Below are 19127 nucleotides of genomic sequence, written 5' to 3' on the forward strand. Positions count from 1 at the left end.
TCAACTCATGAGCGAAAATTGTAAATAGTTGTCTTTTATGCTTTAGGTAACTATATGTCCCGTAAACTTAGAATTTATCTTTTTACGATTGGAATTTCATAATTCTTGTTAGTTTAAGTGTCCCCAATTAGCTTACTATTTTACAGTGAGCTAGAATTTTGATACGTTACTGAAGTTAGTTATTTTATTTCTTTATTTATTGCTGGACAGTGTCATTTGTAAACTGAAATTAGAATTGTTATTTGGTTTCTCCTCGGCTTTGAAGGTGTTATTGCCGTAACAATTTCGTATTGAAATTCTTTTGTAGTTCGAACAGGCTGTGCTATATTTAGACTGAACGACATTTTAAAATAGTGAGAAAAAGACCCGAAAAGATGAAAAAGAAATGACACATGTAACAGATTAAGACTCCAAATGAACACCATTAAACTCCGGCTATTAAGCTACTATGCTGTAACATGTCTTTACATTACTGTGAATTTTAGGTAGCAGTTCTTGTAGAATGTGGTGCCATTCCCCCATTCTGCAAATTACTGGATTGCATGGATACTCAGGTAAATGACGTTTGTTTTAAATTCAGTCCTTATGCCTATTTGACCTGTTGTGACAAAAAGATTATTCATGCAGCCGGTGTGCTCCAGTTATTTTTACACCTATCCCACTGGTGGTTACAAGGGTCCTTTTCATGACCAACGTCTTACGACGACAGGCTTGTCACTCGACGCGAAGCAGAGTATTTTTGACGAACTTCGAGATGAATGGAAATGTGGTCAATCACTGTCTTGGGTGTTTAATATATAGATTTAGGCCAGCCTAAAAGCGTAGCTCCTGGGCCAGGTTGTTCAGAGCCCGATTAAGCTAACCCAGGATAAGGTAGAATTTTGATTTGAGTTTTATAACTGTGCGGTGAGGTTTTCTGTATTTTGTTTAGCCTTCTGTTTTGAGTTTTAATAATCACCATATACACAAACCAAAGCAGTAGAAAACATTTGTATAGAAGAAAAAGTTATAATTCGGTTAACTTTTAATCCTGGGCTAGCGTTAACCGGCTTCGGCACAATCCTGCCCTGTTTTCAACAAATTAACCTGACATGAGCCCGCGATCCAAAAGAAAACCAGCGCTTGGTCAGCAGTCAACTTCAAAAAAACACGTGACTTCGATGAGCTGTAAACTCAAGCCCGCGATATGGTCACGTGATACTGGTCAGCGGATACCTTGTTTCGACAGATGTCAATTGATCATGACAGGGATGTCCAATATCAAAGAAGTACCCGGGAAACCACGGCTGCATGTCTCTGTCAACCTATTATTTGGAGTATGGCCGCCATAAGGGCGCTTACATGTAGGGCGGTGAAACGGGCGGGTCCGAGCAAAATGGTGCGATGCAATAGACTGGGGTTTACTAAAACGAGCAGATTCCGCTTACTTACACTGGAACTCAGGTTTCTAAAGAAATTCCATGAAACTCCCTTCTATATGAAGAAGGATGGTTTTTGGCGCATTTTTGTTCTGAGGCAGTGGGAAAAGGTGAGTTTTTCAGGTTGCCGGAAAACAGGACTTCATATTCCGCGCTGTAAGATCTGCTCGCGCTAGTTGTACGCGTAATCTTTTGCATTTCTTCTGACTTACGAATAAACTTTATGAAACTCTTTACTCTGGTATCGCCGGTTAATTTGTACGTTTCTCAGAACAATCAGAATAATGCTTAATCACAACCAAGCAGGAAAGTCTGACGCGTACAAGTAGCTAATTTGCATAATGTAGCGCGTGCACTTTCAAGTCCGAGTCGCTGTTTTTTTAATTTCTCAATATTCAGTATAAAATCTCGCCAAAGTACTTTTTTCCCCTATCTTTTGAGCTGAGATGATGCGATAATTTTTGCCAACGCTAAAAGGTTACTAAGATCACGGTTTCTTCATAGTGAAATTTTATACTGCGAAAATGAAGAAGACAAGGAGTTTTGAGAAGTCAAACAACAAAATGAAATTGTTAATCGGGTTGATTGAAAAGTGCTACGGTAATTTTGCTGATTTAATATCTGCTGTCTTCCCACATTTCCAGCTAAACTTCTAACATGCTCTCAAATAGTTATCAAATCAGTCAAACATATATAAAGCTAGAGATATTGTTTGAGTTGGATGTACATTTTTACACGAAAGAGCGTAATTGAAGTCAATTTGTCATGTTTAGCTACAAAACACAGATCGCCGGGCGCTCCTTTTCATCGACAACCAGCGATTAATTGGATTTTTACACAAACAAAACTGAGCAGTATTTACAGACGAAAGTTCTTATGCCTTGATGAGGCATCACGTGTTGCTTGCAATTCAGACGAAACTCAAACAAGCAAAATTTTATTACTTTTCGTTCGCGATAAACTCTATGGCGAAATCCTTGCAAGCGTGCGGCGAGAGGAGGGAAACTTTGAAGTTCTGAAACGCTGTTATATCCAAATATATCCAGCTGGTTTTTTGCTACGTTATGTAAAAGCTATCGATCTTCAACATATGTAAAATTTAGAGTGGAGTAATGTGGAGTACTCGTAAAAGACGCAGCGCATCACGGCTTGGTCATGAATTTGGGTAGCCTACGACGAAGTTACTTAAGCATCATTACAACAGACATAAAGGTATTGACTTTTAGGTCTAAAGCATCAAAAAGGCTTTTGAAAATACACCACTGGTGGCTCAAAAATAAAGAAAGAAAAGTTGATTTCCGGTTCGTCGAGAGGAGAGTTTTGGCAACCATTAATCTCGCCGGAAGCGCGGAAGGAGCGCTCGTGCCAGTCTTTCTCCGCATCACACATTGGACCGAGAGCGGACTGCCCGTTTCACCGCCCGGCCTTTTTCCGCCCTGGCCGCCATGTTGCGCGCGACTCCATCGTCGTCGTGCGTACGCGCCCACGAGCACTACCGCTAGCCATGATAACCATGAGAAAATCAACTCATGGGTTACCTTTTCATTCCTATATGAGTATGGGGCTCTGCTTGGCGGCCCTTTAGGTCGCCGGAGCTCCGCTAATATATCTTCTCAACTGAATCTAAAACTAAGGAGAAAATGGAGAGTTAAAATCGTAAAAATCTATGCTATTTAAGATTAGATATCTAAACACCGTCACAGTCATGATTTCCTGTGTTTAAACTTAATGAATTGTTGATGAGGTTGAGAAAGCTAAATGGCAGCCTTGCTTATTTTCATTTCAGGTCGTTCAGATTGTGCTGGATGGCCTTAATAACATTCTTAAGGTGGGTTACTTATCTCTATTGTACTGCATAGGTTTAGTCTGCTACCTTGCGTTCTTTTCCCTTCTATTTCAATAGGGAAATGCGGTGCGCTGAAGAACATGAAGAGGGCATTGTTACCTTTGATTTGCGTGGGATTTGGTTTATTCTAATAACACATTTTAGGATAAAAACTAGAGATAAGAACAAACGACGTTTTGACGAGAACAAAGCACCTGTGAGAATACTATTACCATTTAAGGACCAGAGATCAACCAATTCTGTGCGAAGACAACTGGGAGAATTAAGTCGCAAAATCGGGACAGATATCCATCCCGTCTACACAAGCCGAAAGATCGGATCCAAGGTCAAACTAAGAGAAAAGAAACCCCCTATTGTGAATCAATAGCGAAAAGTATTTTATATTTCACACTTACTGCATCTTGTGTAGTTTTAAACAGTCCTATTGTCTTATCTAGGCTTTTGTGTTTTAGTTTTTTATCAGTTACGTTTTGTAACGCTCAGTGCATATTTTTATTGCTTTTCAAATTCTCACGTCTTATTTTACTCATATATGCAAACAATTTTAATCACTTTTTAAACTTGAAAATGATCTCAGCGAGATCGAAATGTCGTTTGTTCTTGTCTCTAGTTTTTATTGGTTTAACTGCTGTTAAATTGACCTCGGTTTAAGCAAGCTTAATGACGGCTGAATATAGTCATAAATTGAGACTGAGGGCGGGCGTCTAAAAGCAAAGTAACGGAGACGAATTGATAAAAGGTAAACTTGCCGGACATAGGCGGGCGGTTAGGCGGGGGAGCACATCAAGGGTGTTACTGTAGCTATATCGACCCATTGGAGGGAGGATTATTAGAACCTAATGTAATCGATTTTTCCTTTGTAGCTTACATTCGACTCACTCCACTGTGGTTTGCCTCTGTAGATGAGTGGTTAGAGCATCTTCGGGGTGTCGTGCATGAGTTCGAATCGTCCTGGGGGCATTTGCCGGCATTTCTGATGTTTAGTTAGCTTGTTTGTTATTGTGTTGTTGCAGTTGGCTGGTGACAGGGCAGATACCATCGCTACCATTATTGAAGAAGCTGGAGGTTAGTATGTATGGCGGCATTGTAATGCCTGACAGCTGTGCTCCATCCTTTTGCTTCTCTGCCTAGCAGAAGAGTGCAGAGAAACTCTGATTGAAATGCACTTGATGTGCGCTCGAGTATATTGTGTCGCTTTTTGTACTTAGTAAAAAGCTTTGGATCTGAACGTAACCTTTTACTTCGTCCACAAGTTAAGCTGTGATTCTACCATTCTGAAAATTACTGGATTGCATGGAATGTAAAGTAATGTAAAGACATGTTTCCCACAAATAGTAAATAACAATGTGATTATGAATTTGAGATGTCTTTGACTGTGATAGCTGTCTGCTCCAGACCGGTAATGGTGCTTTCGCTCTCTCACTGACCGGCAGCGACGAGGCACGGCTGTATTAGCAGGCTATAATTGATGAAGACGGATAAGCCATCACTTCACAACACCCGACAACGAGTAGTTTTATGGTTTTACTACAATGTTACCTAAATTCCCTTCAAATTGCAATTTTAAATTATTTTTATACGTATAGATGAGATGTGAACGCGTGCTCAGCTGTCGTTTGTTTATCCAATAATTCGGGTTTTTTAACGCGAGTCGTGCTGAATGTACTTTATTTAGCCTTCCCAGGAGGTCAGTTATTCAGTAAAGTTTCGATATGTTCCTCCAGTTGGTGCCGTTAGGAAGTTAAAGCACGCGGACGGTAACAAATTGATGTTATGTTTTGTGTACTTGCACTCGTTGATTCAATGATTTTAATACTTAGCTCTTATTAACCGAGCTGGAGGTCTGTATGGGAGAATCTTGACCGAGGTCGTGAGTACAGACCGAACGCAGTGAGGTCTGTACACACGACCGAGGTCAAGATTCTCCCATACAGACCGACTTAGTTCGGTTAATAAGATGTTTATTATATGGCAAAGAAGAAAACTTTAATTCCTTTAATGTAACTGGTTTGCCGACAGTTTGCTTGCGAACGGCGATGAGCTTAACTTAAACCTGCCGAAATTTGCTCGTTCTCTTTACTTGTTTGTTTTGTCATCAGGCTTTTTGGCAGTGCCATAAATGATTGAGAAGAAAATAAAAGAAAATGGTGAACATTTTTGTATTTTAGTTTGCTACTTTGTCAACGCAAAATGAAACCGGTCTAGATGGGAAAATCTAGACCGCGGTCAATATCGATTTCAGCCAATCATATTCGTGAATTCGGTAGTTCCCAGTCTTTGTGAGACGCAGCCATATAATAAAACTTATTATTTGACTTCTGATTGCCTTCCTTGACTCAAAAACGTCTTCTTAAGCCCCCTAATTTTCTAAAGTTACTCATTTTTTCACTGAGCGTTCAAGACCGATCCCGCGGATTTCTGGGGATTTCTCGTCCGACTAGCCTGTGATTGCAGCTCCTGTCATCGCGTCTGGTTTATTTTCAAGCTTATTTTTCTCTTTGTGTGGAATTTGAGTTCAGGTTTTCTGTCGCTAGTTTCAATTAATTTATTGCAGGTGATTTTAAGGTTACCGTATACCTTTAGAGGTGTCTCGCGTCCAAGCGATGTAGCGCGTCCGTGTTAAACTGTAGATACCTAAACCCCTATATCAAATTAAAGCTTATAGAGCTGGCTATCACACTATACCAAGAATTTTGAAAAAAAAAATGAATTGTCGAAATTTTTACGACCACTAAGTGCGAGCGCCCGAATCACCATTTTAAAGCTACAAGTCAAAGTCGAATTTGTTTTTCGCCAATTTAATTATTTCCTCGGTTTCATGACCCAAAGCATTAAAAAAAAGTGTCTGTGTTTTGCCATATTCAATTTCAGTGAAAAGTTATAGAACATTTTACAAATAGGATTAAACAAAATATTGAGTGATCTTAGAAAAATCGCTCTAGGAGAAAAAAAAATTGGAAATAAAAATTCACAGACACGTTTTTGTTGTTTATATGTCAAACTAGCTACTGTTCAAATCTGAGGGCAAACGAACAAATTTCCTTTGACTTCAAGCTTCCAAAAGGGACCCAAAAGATGATTCGGACGCTCACATTTAAAGGTCGTTATAAATTCGTCAATTCATTTCATGTGAAAATTCTTGGTATAGTGTGATAGCCAGCTCTATAAGTTTTAATTTGATATAGGGGTTTAGGTATCTACAGTTTAAACCGGACGCGCTACATCGCTTGGATGCGAGACACTTCTAAAGGTGAATGGGCCGTAAGAAGTCATTCATCCTTATATTTAGCCCAGAATTCGACATAAAATTCTACATACTGTTTTAGCTGGGAAAATTTAGCCAGGTTGCTTTATTCTTACACCTTTATTCGTTACAATGATACTTTGTGGGATATATTATAGGAACCTTTTTTTGTATGTGTATTATGTTTTTCTTCCTCACGTTATTAATATTGTCCTTCAGGTTTAGACAAAATCGAATTCCTTCAGCAACACGAAAACGAAGAAATCTATAAGCTTGCCTTTGGAATAATCGATCATTACTTCTCAAATGAGGTACGTTCCTTTAATGTTTTAACCATTAATTCGAAAGAGGTTTCAGGCAGAAGGAAAAAAATCAGATAATTTGAGCAGCATTTGGCCATCAGTGTGGAGTGTTTTAGGAAGAAATGTCCGTCAAGTCCGCTTAACACTGCTACCAAATGAATTTTATCGGATCCAGGCTCACTCCGAGCACTTCACTGTTTAAGATCATCACTGCTATTATATGGAAGCCGAAAGTCTCCCCGATCTTGTCCATGCCGCTTTAAAATGTTTATTTTTTTGTTTGTTTTTTGTTTTGTTTTGAGTTCGCGATTATTATATGGAAGACTGGGTTTAGACCTGATGAGTGCCAGTGTCATACTAACTACTTAATAACCGAGAGTGAGGTCGTTACGGGAAAATCTCAAACTGAGACCTTGCCGTATTGACCGAGCGATAGCGAGGTCAATACGGTAGGCCGAGGTTTGAGATTTTCCCGTAACGACCGAACGGTGGAGGTTATTAAGTTGTTTATTATATGGCTCATGAATTAAAGAAAAGAAAAAAAATATTCGAGCGGAAGTTGTCAATTTACATCCGGCGATGCGCGCGTTTACCGATTCATTCATCGTCTCAAACTACACAGTCAGTGAACGCATTCCGTCAAAAACACATTTCTTTACGGGAAAAGTGATTGTCACGGCCTCAAAAAGGTATTTTGGTATCGTGGTGCCACAACTTGATGGGGGAGTTTTTCCGACTTTTGTGGCGAAACGTCAACGCATATAAAAAAGACAGAAAGTGCTTCAAAGTAGTCCAAACCAACGGTCTTTTGGTGAAAGAAAATACTGATGCTTCAGAATGCAATGCTCGCTTTCTCCATTCTGGGGTTTAAGGATGAACTTTTCAAGCAGGGCTCGAAATTGCGACTCACTGGTCGCCAATGCGACCAAAAATTCAGCACTGGCGACTAAATTTTCAGAACTGGTCGCCAGCTGGCGACTCGCGTTTTGTCCGATAAGTAAAGAAAACCACGACACAACTTTATTTTTAAATCTTTATATTAGGAAATCAATCGGATATGGTAGCTAGTATACAACTCACCTTTCCGTCCCTAGTAAAATAATGTCTGAATATTACAAGATAATCGAAAAATTTGAATGTATTTCGACACGTCGATACTGCGTTCACGGCGCGCCATATTGTTTCAGCGGCTTCTTCCGAAACTGGGATCGCAGGCGCACTTCAACACCATGTGCTTTTCATTTGCCGCGAAAATGGCGGCAGATACCAATCAGTTGAAGGAATATACGTCAGTTTTTACGTGCGGGGAATGAAGATTCAAGCATGGCGTTGTTTGTCGGCAGCGAAAGGCGGCGAGGAAAGCAAGTCGAAAATAAAGAACGGCATTTCGAAGAAGTAGCAAAGGGAAAATACGCAAGGACCCGTGTTTGTCTGACAATGAAAACCACGTTTTATGCTTCCCTTCGTTTAAAATGACTATGGAGACAACCATCACCTTCGGACCAGAGACATATCACCTGAGAACAACAGTAGCTTTATAACTAAGTGTTACTCGTGTTGTTTTTAATTGTTTTCGCTCTTCAATTGTGACTTCTCTTGCATGCAAAGTAACGTATAAAATCGTGTTCTTGTGTAAGTTATAATTATATAAAATAAGTTGGCGAACAAAATTTTTCCGTTAGTCGCCAGCTGGCTCCCGAACGAAAAAGTTAATTTCGAGCCCTGTCAAGCCTTGTGAACTTCTAGAACTTCCTGCAGTTATCAGGAACACGGCTACCGACAAAAAACCGCCCGATTGTTTACATCTGATGATCCAGGAAGCTGATTTACACTTGCTTGTGTCAAAGCGAGGGAATCTATTTGATGAGAACTGTGACGGAGTTCAATATTTCGGTAATTGTTGTGACTAAGATGATAACTTATAAGTTTCTTCGTGGTGTTCTGCTCAGGACGCATGACAGATCTGCCGATGGTGTTTTTCACTCAGCGATTTTAGCTTTACTTAAGACTCGTCAAACTGATTGTTTTTCACTAGTGCCCGCCAAGGTTACCGGCTGGTGGGTCAAAAACGACTTCTATATAAATTTTATTAAGGAAAAATCTCTAAACTGTTAGCTACTCGGAATTAAATTTACTTTCTCTTACTGTTTTTAATCGGCTTTCATCGTTCCAATGCGCTTGAATTTTCAGAGCCGTGCTCTTCCTAATTTGCATAATCTGTAATCAGACCGTGGGCATTACGGTTGCATAATGACCGCTCGGATCTCTCTCTTAGCCAATCAGAGCGCGCGTTATATCGGCCACAAGCCAAAGCCATGTAATAACATGCTATATGTGTATTCACCAGCTTACACTTGAAGAGACGCTCTGAAGGAGAGTGGGCCAAATTGTATCTTCTCCCTCCTTCGTGTTCTGTGATGCGTAGGAGAAAATTAACAAAACAAAGAAAAGTTACCAACTTTACATAGAATAATCGTTTCACTTTTATTTCGGTGGACATTTATTGTCTTACTACTGGTAGGCCGCGGCTGTTTGGATTTCCATGACAAATTTATTGCGCCATTTTACAGCGCTGTGTTTGCCGATAGTAGTCTTGTTGATTCAGGAAGCTCGTGGCTGACACCAAAACTTGTTCAGGGTTACTTGCTCGCTGTTGTTTTACTCTTGCAGTGAACTCACGCGTTAAAGAAGATTCACAAGAAGTAACTGCGCTTGTGTTTCGATGCAAAGCAAAACTTGACACAGCTTTTAAAATTGATCATGCGTGTGATCAAGTTTCGCGAAGAACTAAAATGCTTATAGTTTTATCTCGTTGGGATTTTCGGGAAGATTGATTTGGATTAGTTTTGACAACTTGTTAACATTTTGAATAAGGATTGTATGAGGGTGGCATGCACGTCTAACAGGGCAGAAATTCCACAAATATCACAGAGCGGTTGATATGATGTGTTCGCGGTTCACTGCAACTCTTTCATGGTAATGACCGTGTTTAATACGCTTGACCAAGCAAACACTGTCTGAGATGTAGAGCTCATAGCGTCAGATTTGATTTAGTCTGTCAGTATTTGCATGTGGTTCTTTGTGAAACTTACTAGCTGGCTAGTTCGCCACTTATTAAATCAGCTCGCTATGCATAAACAATCGGAAGCACTCGCATGGCAATGGTATGGTGATACGCTTAGTGAAGCAAACTCAACGATTTACGTATTTAGCTAGATAAGAAAATGATTGGACATTGCTTATGCAGGTAACTTGTGTAGACCTGTCTGTTGAACAAGATTGGAACCCGCGTGTGCGTGTGGTTGAGCTTGGTTTGTCTTAGCATAAGTCTCTTCCTATGATCTGAGTTTTTTTTTTGCATTTTTTGTAAATCGCGCGGTGTCTCTACTTATTTCCCACCGTTTCGTCAGGAGATGTTATAATCGCCATTACAACAACAAAAGAAGACTGGCGGCACGCTTGCTGAGGATTATTGGTAATAATACAACCCGCAAGTGGTTTGTGTATGTTTATAACTCAGTGTTATTTGTTATGCATAGGGTGATAATGGCGATGAAGAATTAGCCCCGACAGAAGTGGACGGTCAGTTTGAGTTTCAAGCAAAGGACAACATTCCTCCTGGTGGCTTCAAGATCTGAAAAGAACGAAACTCTACATTCTCTCTGCTACATTGAGAAAACTGACAACTGAATAACGAAAATCAGAGAGTGATGAATCGAGTGCGTGCGAGCGAGGGTGCGTGCGTGCGTGCGAGCAAACACGCGAGTGTGAGAACGGACGAATCGCGATAGTGAGAGCCGATTTAAAGATCAAAGAATGAACGAGAGAGAGAGAGAGAGAGTGAGTTAGAGGGAGTGTATCGACTAGTCTCTTGCTGTGCTACACATCGCTAATTAACTCCGCCCCTGACCACTCAGTGATTGACAAGCCATGGGACCGCTTAGTCAAAGTAACGTAATTAAAATTGTTTTTAATCTTTTCCGAACGTTCACAGAGGTGCCGGCGGTCGGAACCTAGCGACAGCTACTGGGCCAGCTGGAATGTTGCTTCGTAAGTCAACCGTGGCTTGGATTCATTAGTGTTAGAAGACACACTACTTCGATGTAGCAAAACGGTAACAGTGCACTTTGTACAAATCTCCTATTAAGACAAGACATTACACGTTCGTTTGTCGACGTGCGTTCGAGGGCTTCTATGGGTGTACTTAGTCTTACACGTTCCCAATAGGATGACCTTTTTTTTCTCTTTGAGCCTTTGAAGTAATGGACTGAACATCAACACCGACCAGTATTTAGCTGTTATGTTTTAGACATTTCTAGTATATTTTCCTTGTAGAGAATTACAGTCTCTGGAATCTGATTGGCAGTCTGAGAAGTACCCTTTTGTTCGTGTTAGCGTAGGGAACTTTTCCGTTTTTAGCGATCAAGTGGAACTAATACCAATCTTAGTTTTATCACATTCTTATGAACTGAGTTGTTATGTATCAAATTGTAAAGTAACGAATTTTATCAGTAAATTTATCATTTTCTCGTACGTTGCCGCGGAGTGTTGTTGTCATGTGTTTGTCAGTAGCGGATATTGGAAATCTCAGAACTGAAGTGTTTGTTTGAAAGTTCTTTCTTACACTTGAGTGAGGACAAACAAGTTTGTTGTGCGATGTTCCATCAAGCCATGATCCGTCCCCTTTTTACACGCCCCGTGGAATATGTCACAATCCTGCCGCAACCACATCGATCTGGTGATATGGGGATTATTTATGGACTGCAACTGATCAGCCAGGTCAATTTCGTAAAGGGCGCGTAAATTTTGTTCTCACTGTTTCTGACCGGATTAAGTAATCCCAAAATTTGAAGCCTAACTTGACTACTTATCTATTCAAACCTGTCCGACCTGACAATAGGGTTCATTTACGGCGGGGCTGTTATGGCTATTATAACCTGGTCTATTCACGTACATTTGGCGATAATGGGTAATTATTTTTACAATAACAGCCATTTCGGTTCCTTTTAAAGGGAAAAGAAACTCCTCCTGTGTAATGTTTTATTTATAAACTCGATTAATTTCACTGGGACGCTTGGCTTGACAAAATATAGTTATTACATTATCACTGTTGATTTCGACTCTTTCACACAATTATGCTATTAATATTCACTGCTGCATTGTTCACGTATTTGCTTTTTTTTCTTCTTGTTTACGAACACAGGAACAACAAACTAATTGTTGAAAAAGCACTCTGAAAATCAATGCTGGAAACATCAACATTAACAGCGCAGTCATAAAAAAACACTTTCAAAATTTGCCCTTTCACGTACCTGTATTTGGTACGAAATTACACTCGAAGAAGGTTTTAGTTTGTGGCTGGCGCAATAATTTTGCGGGCTTATTAGTTTAATTAAATCGGAATGAGTTGGTGATAAAAAGACATTTTATTCTTATGATAATAACGCATACCGCGCTCAGAATTGTGGCACTGAGTAAACAAGTAATAACACCTATGTGATAATGTGTAATTGTCGACAGCGGCACACCTCGAACGCTTCAATAGCCGAGCTTGCTGATTGGCTGCCTATCAAGCTTGTATCGACTAAAGATAAACGGTATTAATTAATTAATTACGGGGACAAATGGTGATTAATTAACCCAATCAAAATGTTGAGATGGGTGCAAGTTTTCAATATTCCCTTCTTACCGGGTCATTGTTCCGCGCAGCTGCCGATATCAGCTGTTAAACTTATTTACAGTTGAATGTGGTTTTAATTTATATTTATTGGAACAGAATATTTGAAGATTACGCTTCAAAGCGTGCGATAGAATTCACAATACACATTTTGTTGCTGACAAATATTACAACGACGGAACACAAGTCACAAGAGGCCTGTCACAATCAGAAAAACAGCATCGTTTATTTGGATCTTGACCTCGTAAATGACTCACCGCAGCGAGAATAAAAGGCTCGCTGGCGTACCGTTCACATGTTGTAAGTGGTTTGTGAGAGGGAGAACGGTGACGAACAAACAACTTGATACCGGTGAGTCAACATGGTTGTTTCACACACTTAACCTCGTAATTCGCTCCACGTATTTTCTTTAAGATCCCCCTCGCAGGTTAGCGTGAAAACGGACGTAAAAAGAAATCGTTTTTTGCTCAACTCCTAATGAGGAATCTGCCATTTTCACGTTGTTGTCGGCTATTTGATCAAATGAGATTAAACTAATTACAAATGTAAAGAATATGCGTCGAGTATCATGACGTTCCCTAATGAACTTTCGTAGTTTTATTAATTTTATTATCGGCCGAGTATTTCATTGGTTTTACACCAAAAGCATTACACGTGTGGTTGGTCTGTCCACAGGGTTTTATTAAGGCACTCAGTCCAAGTCTTGGCACATTCCATTTGCAAGAGCTGTGCCGCCACGAAACATGAGTGGGAAGGCAATCCGTTCGTCTTACACCATTGATGGACTGCTGGGTCTCAACCGACAAGATGAACACAAACACCTAGCAAAACCGGAACAAGTGATCGACGAAGCAACACATAAACCGGATCACAGCACACGGCACGACACAGAACAAGGTACCGTATCATTGAAGTGCTTCACTGCTTTACTAACACGGCTGGCGCCTCGAACATTGAGACATTTTACAAATAAGCTGGGAAGTGAACAGGGCGTACAACACATTTTCACATGCCAAAATTTTGTTTTAGCTGCCGGTGGTATTTTGCCCCCGTGAACGAAGGCGGACTTCATGAATATTTTGAATATTGCCATGAGATTTCTTGATATGTTTTTTAAATTTAAAACCCCTTTGCGATCTCACTGGTACACGAGAACTCTGAGCTAACTTTTGGCTTCATATACTTCGTCTTTAAAAAACGAAAAATGTTTCAGCCACCATGATTTCATTATGGTGTTGAAGATTAGTTCTAATTGTCATACAAGCATTAAACACAAATCACCTTAATTTTATTAATCTAATATTCACTCTTTTTTACTCGTTCTAAACAGCAGACCACAATCTCTTTTCCACAGAGAACGATTTGGAACTGAGTTTAACAAGTGAACAGGATGCAGTCGAGAATGAAGATGAAAAGGGTAAAAGCGACGACGAAGATCACGACACAGATGACAGCAAATGTTCTCCAGGGAAAAGAAAACAGCGCAGATACCGCACAACATTCACAAGTTATCAGTTGGAAGAACTAGAAAGAGCCTTCTCTAAGACTCATTATCCAGATGTTTTCACAAGGGAAGCACTGGCTATGAAAATTGATCTAACTGAAGCTCGTGTTCAGGTAAAGTATCGTCGTTTCTCGCCGTCTTCATTGCCTTGGTATATATATGTTCCTAGATGTATACGTGATAGCCAGAAGTATTGTTCAAATTACTGGAAGCGTTTATGAGCTGATTTGCCCCGCGGCTAATTAAATAGTCCAATTTAGTTGCGGACGAAAACCTCTTTATTGGCAAAGATAAGACGTAGAAACGAATTAAACTGCACAAATGAGAAGCATCTGCAAGTGATGGAAGATAAGTGGTATGATCATGAAACTATTACAGCAAGGAAATTAATCTGCAAGGCAATTTTCCACAACACTTGAAACTCAATTGCTACTAGCAATTAGTTCAGTAAGTGCGTCGATAATTACGACGGAGTTTTTCCGTGTAAAGCCGTTCGCAGCAGATATCAGTTTTAGTGCTGTTTATTGCACGGCACTGAGCTAGTTTGTAGATCTTTAGACGTCTTGCCGAGGCCAAATTACTATGAAATTGTATCGAATGCTCCGCGAGAAGTTATCCTTCGTTCTTTGAATATTTTTTTGTTTCTAATTTAAATCTAATAAAAACTAAGTACTTTACTTTATTGGCAATTTATCATGTTTCTCTCGCTTTCACAACAATGATTAACGATGTTCGAGTAGTTATGCAAAATTGATGTCAATTTCAGATTTGTCTCTGGTTAGAAGACAAGAATAACATTTACAAAGACAAGTTGAAGTAAAGAAGTCGAAATTTTCTTTCGCTACCGCTTTAACCATCGAGTAATGGTTGGGGTTTATCGTATCAGGCGCTAATGTTCATTCTTTCAAACAGGTTTGGTTTCAGAACCGAAGAGCCAAATGGCGAAAACGAGAGAAGGCGCAAGGAGTCCGACTTCACGCCCCACTTGGATTAAGCAATGCTTTAGTTCCACCACTGCTATCTGCTTACACTTCAGATCTGAGTACAATGTGTAGCAAAACACATGACCAAGAATGGGATTCTAGTATTAGTTCTGCAGCACTGCCTCATCCACCGCCTTCTTTCCCGGCCCTTCGTCTTCCCATACACCCTGCGGCCTGCCCACAATCAGGTAGCATGGCCCACTTTTATTCACCTTATTACGCCCATCATTCAGACTACTACCCAGCGGCTACAGCTCTGAGCGGATCACTTTTGGCTGCCGCCACATCCACCGCTTATAAATCGCCAGTGTTTAAATTCTCGCCAGTTGTGTCGCGTGGTTCTCCTCCTCGAAGCAGTTCACCCGCCAGTGAACCAGACAGAAGGACAACAAGCATCGCAGCGCTCAGGATAAGGGCAAGAGAACACAGCGCTTCTTTCGGCTATCTTTCTTCTACGGAATGAACTTGTATTTGATACACTTGACTCATGTCTAATATCCCTTGAAAGAACGCTGGCTGGAGAAAATCGACACCATTTGTAAAACTTTTCTTACAATATCAATTTTTAATCAGTTTCGAAAGAAAATTATCATTTGGTTATCCCTTTATTTAATTGAATCTTTTAACAGGAAAAAGTTCGGCTTTTAAGGTTTGCGAGTGTTCAGTTTCTGTAAGTTTGAATTTTTTCGTGAATGGTGTGAATGTAAAGCAACTTAAGAGTTGTTAATTTGTTTGGGGTACGACTCAGTGCGAAATAACCGCCCGGTCAATAATTTAATAAACGGCTTTGTTTGCGTTACTTGCACACGAGTTCTTAACAAGGGATCACACAAATCACGCTGAGGAACCATTAACCATAGCACCGCTGTCGGCCGCTTTGTTCTCGTCAACAAAATATTACTTTACTAATAGGATAGCGGGAAGGGGGACAAGACTGGGATTATCAAGGAATTAGTCGCATTAGACAATCTATCAATGACATAATTGGTGAATCGAGTACAGTTACCACCTGATATTGCCAAGTTGCCATATTTGGGGGCAACACCAGTGGTCACCTGATTGTCTTGCACGCACCGATGCGCTCTGTCACTCAGTGTGGAAAATTTGCGCCAAGTTTTGAGCGCATTCAGTGGACGTGTAAAGCACGCCATCATTAACTCATGACAACAGTCGAACTTTTTTATGAAAACAACAAATTTGAATAATTTAATTACGTTTTAAGCAAAACAGTGATATGTAATCAACGAGTTTTAATTACCGGCATGAAATTCGATTAGTGCTATAGCTTGTGATTGGCTTTGCGAAGGTCTTCCTGTATACCTTGTTTCTTGAACTTCCCTGTAAAATTACTAAGTTATTAGCACTTGGAGTGGCGCCGCTTTTTACTAAAGACGGCGTCCTTTTTGCTTGATAAATGAGGTTTACAAGAGGATTAAAGATTTGCTATGATTGCGTGTTTCATGATGCGGATCAGTGTTGCCTTGCAACAGTTCACACATCAGTCAACAGGGCAGCTTTCTCTTCTGTTCAAATTTGAATAAAAATCATTAAAATTACAAAAATTGATGAATATTTTTTTTCTCCAATTTAGTGGTTACGTCTACCTAAATGCAACTTTATCTTTCAATAAATCTTCTATTTGGTATGACTTGTGGTCGTAAGATTTCAAGGGCTTCGGAAAACATTGGAAAAGTAACTATTCTAAACTGATCATTGAGGTCATTGTAAGGTGAACTGCGGATTGTTGTGTCAAGACCGATCTTCCGGCCTCTTGTCGAAGTGACTTTTAAGAATTTTTTTACTTTTTACATTCACTAACTATGAATTAATTTTTGGTTATTTTACGCCTGTTTCTGAACGTTAAGTTTAATTTGACTATATCAGTGAACAAAAGCGACATTGTTAGCCTGCTTTTTTTCTACCTTTTTAAGTTTCACTTGTTTTAACAATGCTTAAAACGCAAAATTATTAGCGCGCTAAATTGAAAACATCAATAGATTGTCTGGCTTGTTAGGCCGCCGAGCACTGATATCGGCCAGTCAAACTTCATGATTGGACAACTCCTTTACAAGCAATAACTGCGAGATACAATCATGTTTCCCTCCATAGCTTGTTATCGTTCCGCAATATTTCACAAATAGACGAGATGAGCACGATTTTACTGATGCGAACTCATCAGCCACCCTATAAGCAGAGCCTTTTCTTACGGTACATATGCTTTGTACCAGAAAAGAGATAGAGAGGCTCTGCTCGCAGGGTGCTCTTCAGCTTGCTTCATCAAGCCTTCGTCAGCCTATTCTGAATAACAAGCATACTCAATAAGTCCCATTTGACACTCGGCTGTCATACCACAAATATTCATTTGGTATTTTGTTAAAATTGGTTTGTCCGTAAACTTAATCTTTGTTTCGAGAACGCAATACTTTACAACTAACTCTGAAGTCGTTTGCCACTAAAACACGCGCTAAGAATTATTTCAGAGAACGAAATTTTAATTCTTCCGTCAATTAGTTAATATATTCATTGTGACGCGTGCTAAAATTATTTTGTCCATCCTCTTGACTAATATGTTATCTCCGAGTCACACGTTTCCTAACACAATTTTTTTTCCTTTTACGTGTTGGTTCAGTATAATTTGTGAAGTTTTGTCTGTCAAGGAAAATAAATGCACTTTTAAACAATATTTGTTTCCATGCAGTGAAACAATGAGCGACTTAACAGAGGGCTTTCACTTCAAGCGCATAAGCTACAGTAAGAGGGTGATAATCAACACCTTTTGTTATGCTAGCTTACTGCGTCTGTGTATGTTGCATATATTTATATGATTGCTTCAAAAAAAGCGCACATCCTCGGGACGCGAAAAAAGTGTCCGTGACTGGGGTTGGCCGCTTACCAGAATGGTGCTTTCAAGCCACTAAAGATGTAAGAGAGAATGTAACAAAGTATCACCGTATTAATTATTTTGTTTTATTACCTTATGCAGTGCCACAATAATAACGATAACTGTATTCTTTTTCTCCAGCTTCTCAGCGGTCCGGAATCCCAAATCCTTGAATCTGATCAGCCAATCACGCGCGCTCCAGCGGTCCTGATTTTACCATCTGGGCCCCGATTACGGACCGCTCCAAAATTTCAAAGTTTGGCAACTTCTCAAGCTCTTTGTTACATCGCAAAACAACGTAAAATGTAATCTGTCAACAGAGGGTCAAACAATTATGGATTCCGATAACTTTTTGTGCCCGAAATGTTAAACGTAAGCGTACGCCAGATTTGACGGTTCTCAAGGGGTAAAATGGGAACTGGGATTGGCCTGTTTTTGCCCTGGGAAAATGGGAATTAGGTCACTGGGAATGGAAAGAAATGTCAAAAATGGGAATGGGATAAATATTTTGTAACCATGACCAGTCAAGACATCACTTATTTCCTGGGATCGAGAAACGTTAGAAAATGTTTTAAGTACCTTGTTCATGTCAATTTTGAGCATGTTAATCCAGATCCAGCATGTACATAGCCTGCGAACGCAGACGTATTTCCGGCTGTCACTTGGTTCAGGCGAACCAAGTGACGGCCGGATATACGTCTGCGTTCGCAGGCTAGCATGTGCAGGACTTGTCACTATTTTCCTGTTACAAAATGAGATCAAATGTGGAGGTACTCGATCTTAATCCTTCATGTTCTAAATCAGCACTCCCCGCATGCCATAACACTTTTAAGAGACACTTTTACATTGTGTGAATATGCAATGATGTTTGGAACATCAGTTGAAGAAGCTGTGAAATGAGCTTCTAAGTGGACAGCAGCGAACTACACACATCCAAATTCATATTACAAACTGCCAACATCACATACAGTTTCTTTGCCTCACAATTTCAGAGCCAACCTCACAGGAGATAACCAGAAACGAGCAAGCTGAGATGGGGGCGTGGGCTAAGATGCATGATAAATCCGTCCGACAACGAAATGTAAAACAGGATAGTAGAATGAGCAGGACAGGCACTTTGCCTCTGAACTTATATAGAGCTGAAATGCTCTTGAAACGAGTCAATTTGAGTTCACTCTAAAGCGTACAGAGTTCCAAGCGAAGATGAATGAGCCAGCTAATTCAAATGAGAATGCCAATTTACCATCAGCGTCTCCTGATGAAGAGGTGGAC

The 19127-nt window shown here is 40.0% G+C and overlaps 2 protein-coding genes across 4 annotated transcripts in view; both read left to right on the plus strand.

Moving 5' to 3' along the window:
- The window catches only part of LOC110066558 (importin subunit alpha-3-like), a 72627-nt gene extending 61284 nt beyond the window's left edge, over window positions 1–11343 (plus strand). For both annotated transcript variants that reach the window (XM_089293983.1, XM_089293984.1), the window contains 5 exons: window positions 486–554; window positions 3205–3246; window positions 4278–4329; window positions 6728–6819; window positions 10350–11343. In XM_089293983.1, the coding sequence (XP_089150109.1) occupies window positions 486–554; window positions 3205–3246; window positions 4278–4329; window positions 6728–6819; window positions 10350–10448 (354 nt within the window). In that variant the 3' untranslated portion in view covers window positions 10449–11343. The remainder of the gene's footprint in view (window positions 1–485; window positions 555–3204; window positions 3247–4277; window positions 4330–6727; window positions 6820–10349) is intronic.
- Window positions 11344–11443: 100 nt separating this feature from the next.
- Window positions 11444–15773, plus strand: LOC110066557 (aristaless-related homeobox protein A-like). Of its 2 annotated transcripts, none has more exons than XM_089293985.1 (3): window positions 11444–13384; window positions 13818–14104; window positions 14904–15773. In XM_089293985.1, the coding sequence occupies exons 1-3, from the start codon at window positions 13231–13233 to the stop codon at window positions 15435–15437; spliced, it is 975 nt and encodes a 324-aa protein (XP_089150111.1). In that variant the 5' UTR covers window positions 11444–13230; the 3' UTR covers window positions 15438–15773. The 2 variants fall into 2 exon arrangements, with proteins under 2 accessions (XP_089150111.1, XP_089150112.1); XM_089293986.1 differs by having other exon boundaries at window positions 13842–14104.
- Window positions 15774–19127: the final 3354 nt, after the last annotated feature.

Source organism: Orbicella faveolata, unplaced genomic scaffold (assembly GCF_042242905.1).
Source record: "Orbicella faveolata isolate gen_17 unplaced genomic scaffold, um_ofav_v1 contig_25, whole genome shotgun sequence".
Classification (NCBI taxonomy): Eukaryota; Metazoa; Cnidaria; class Anthozoa; order Scleractinia; family Merulinidae; genus Orbicella; species Orbicella faveolata.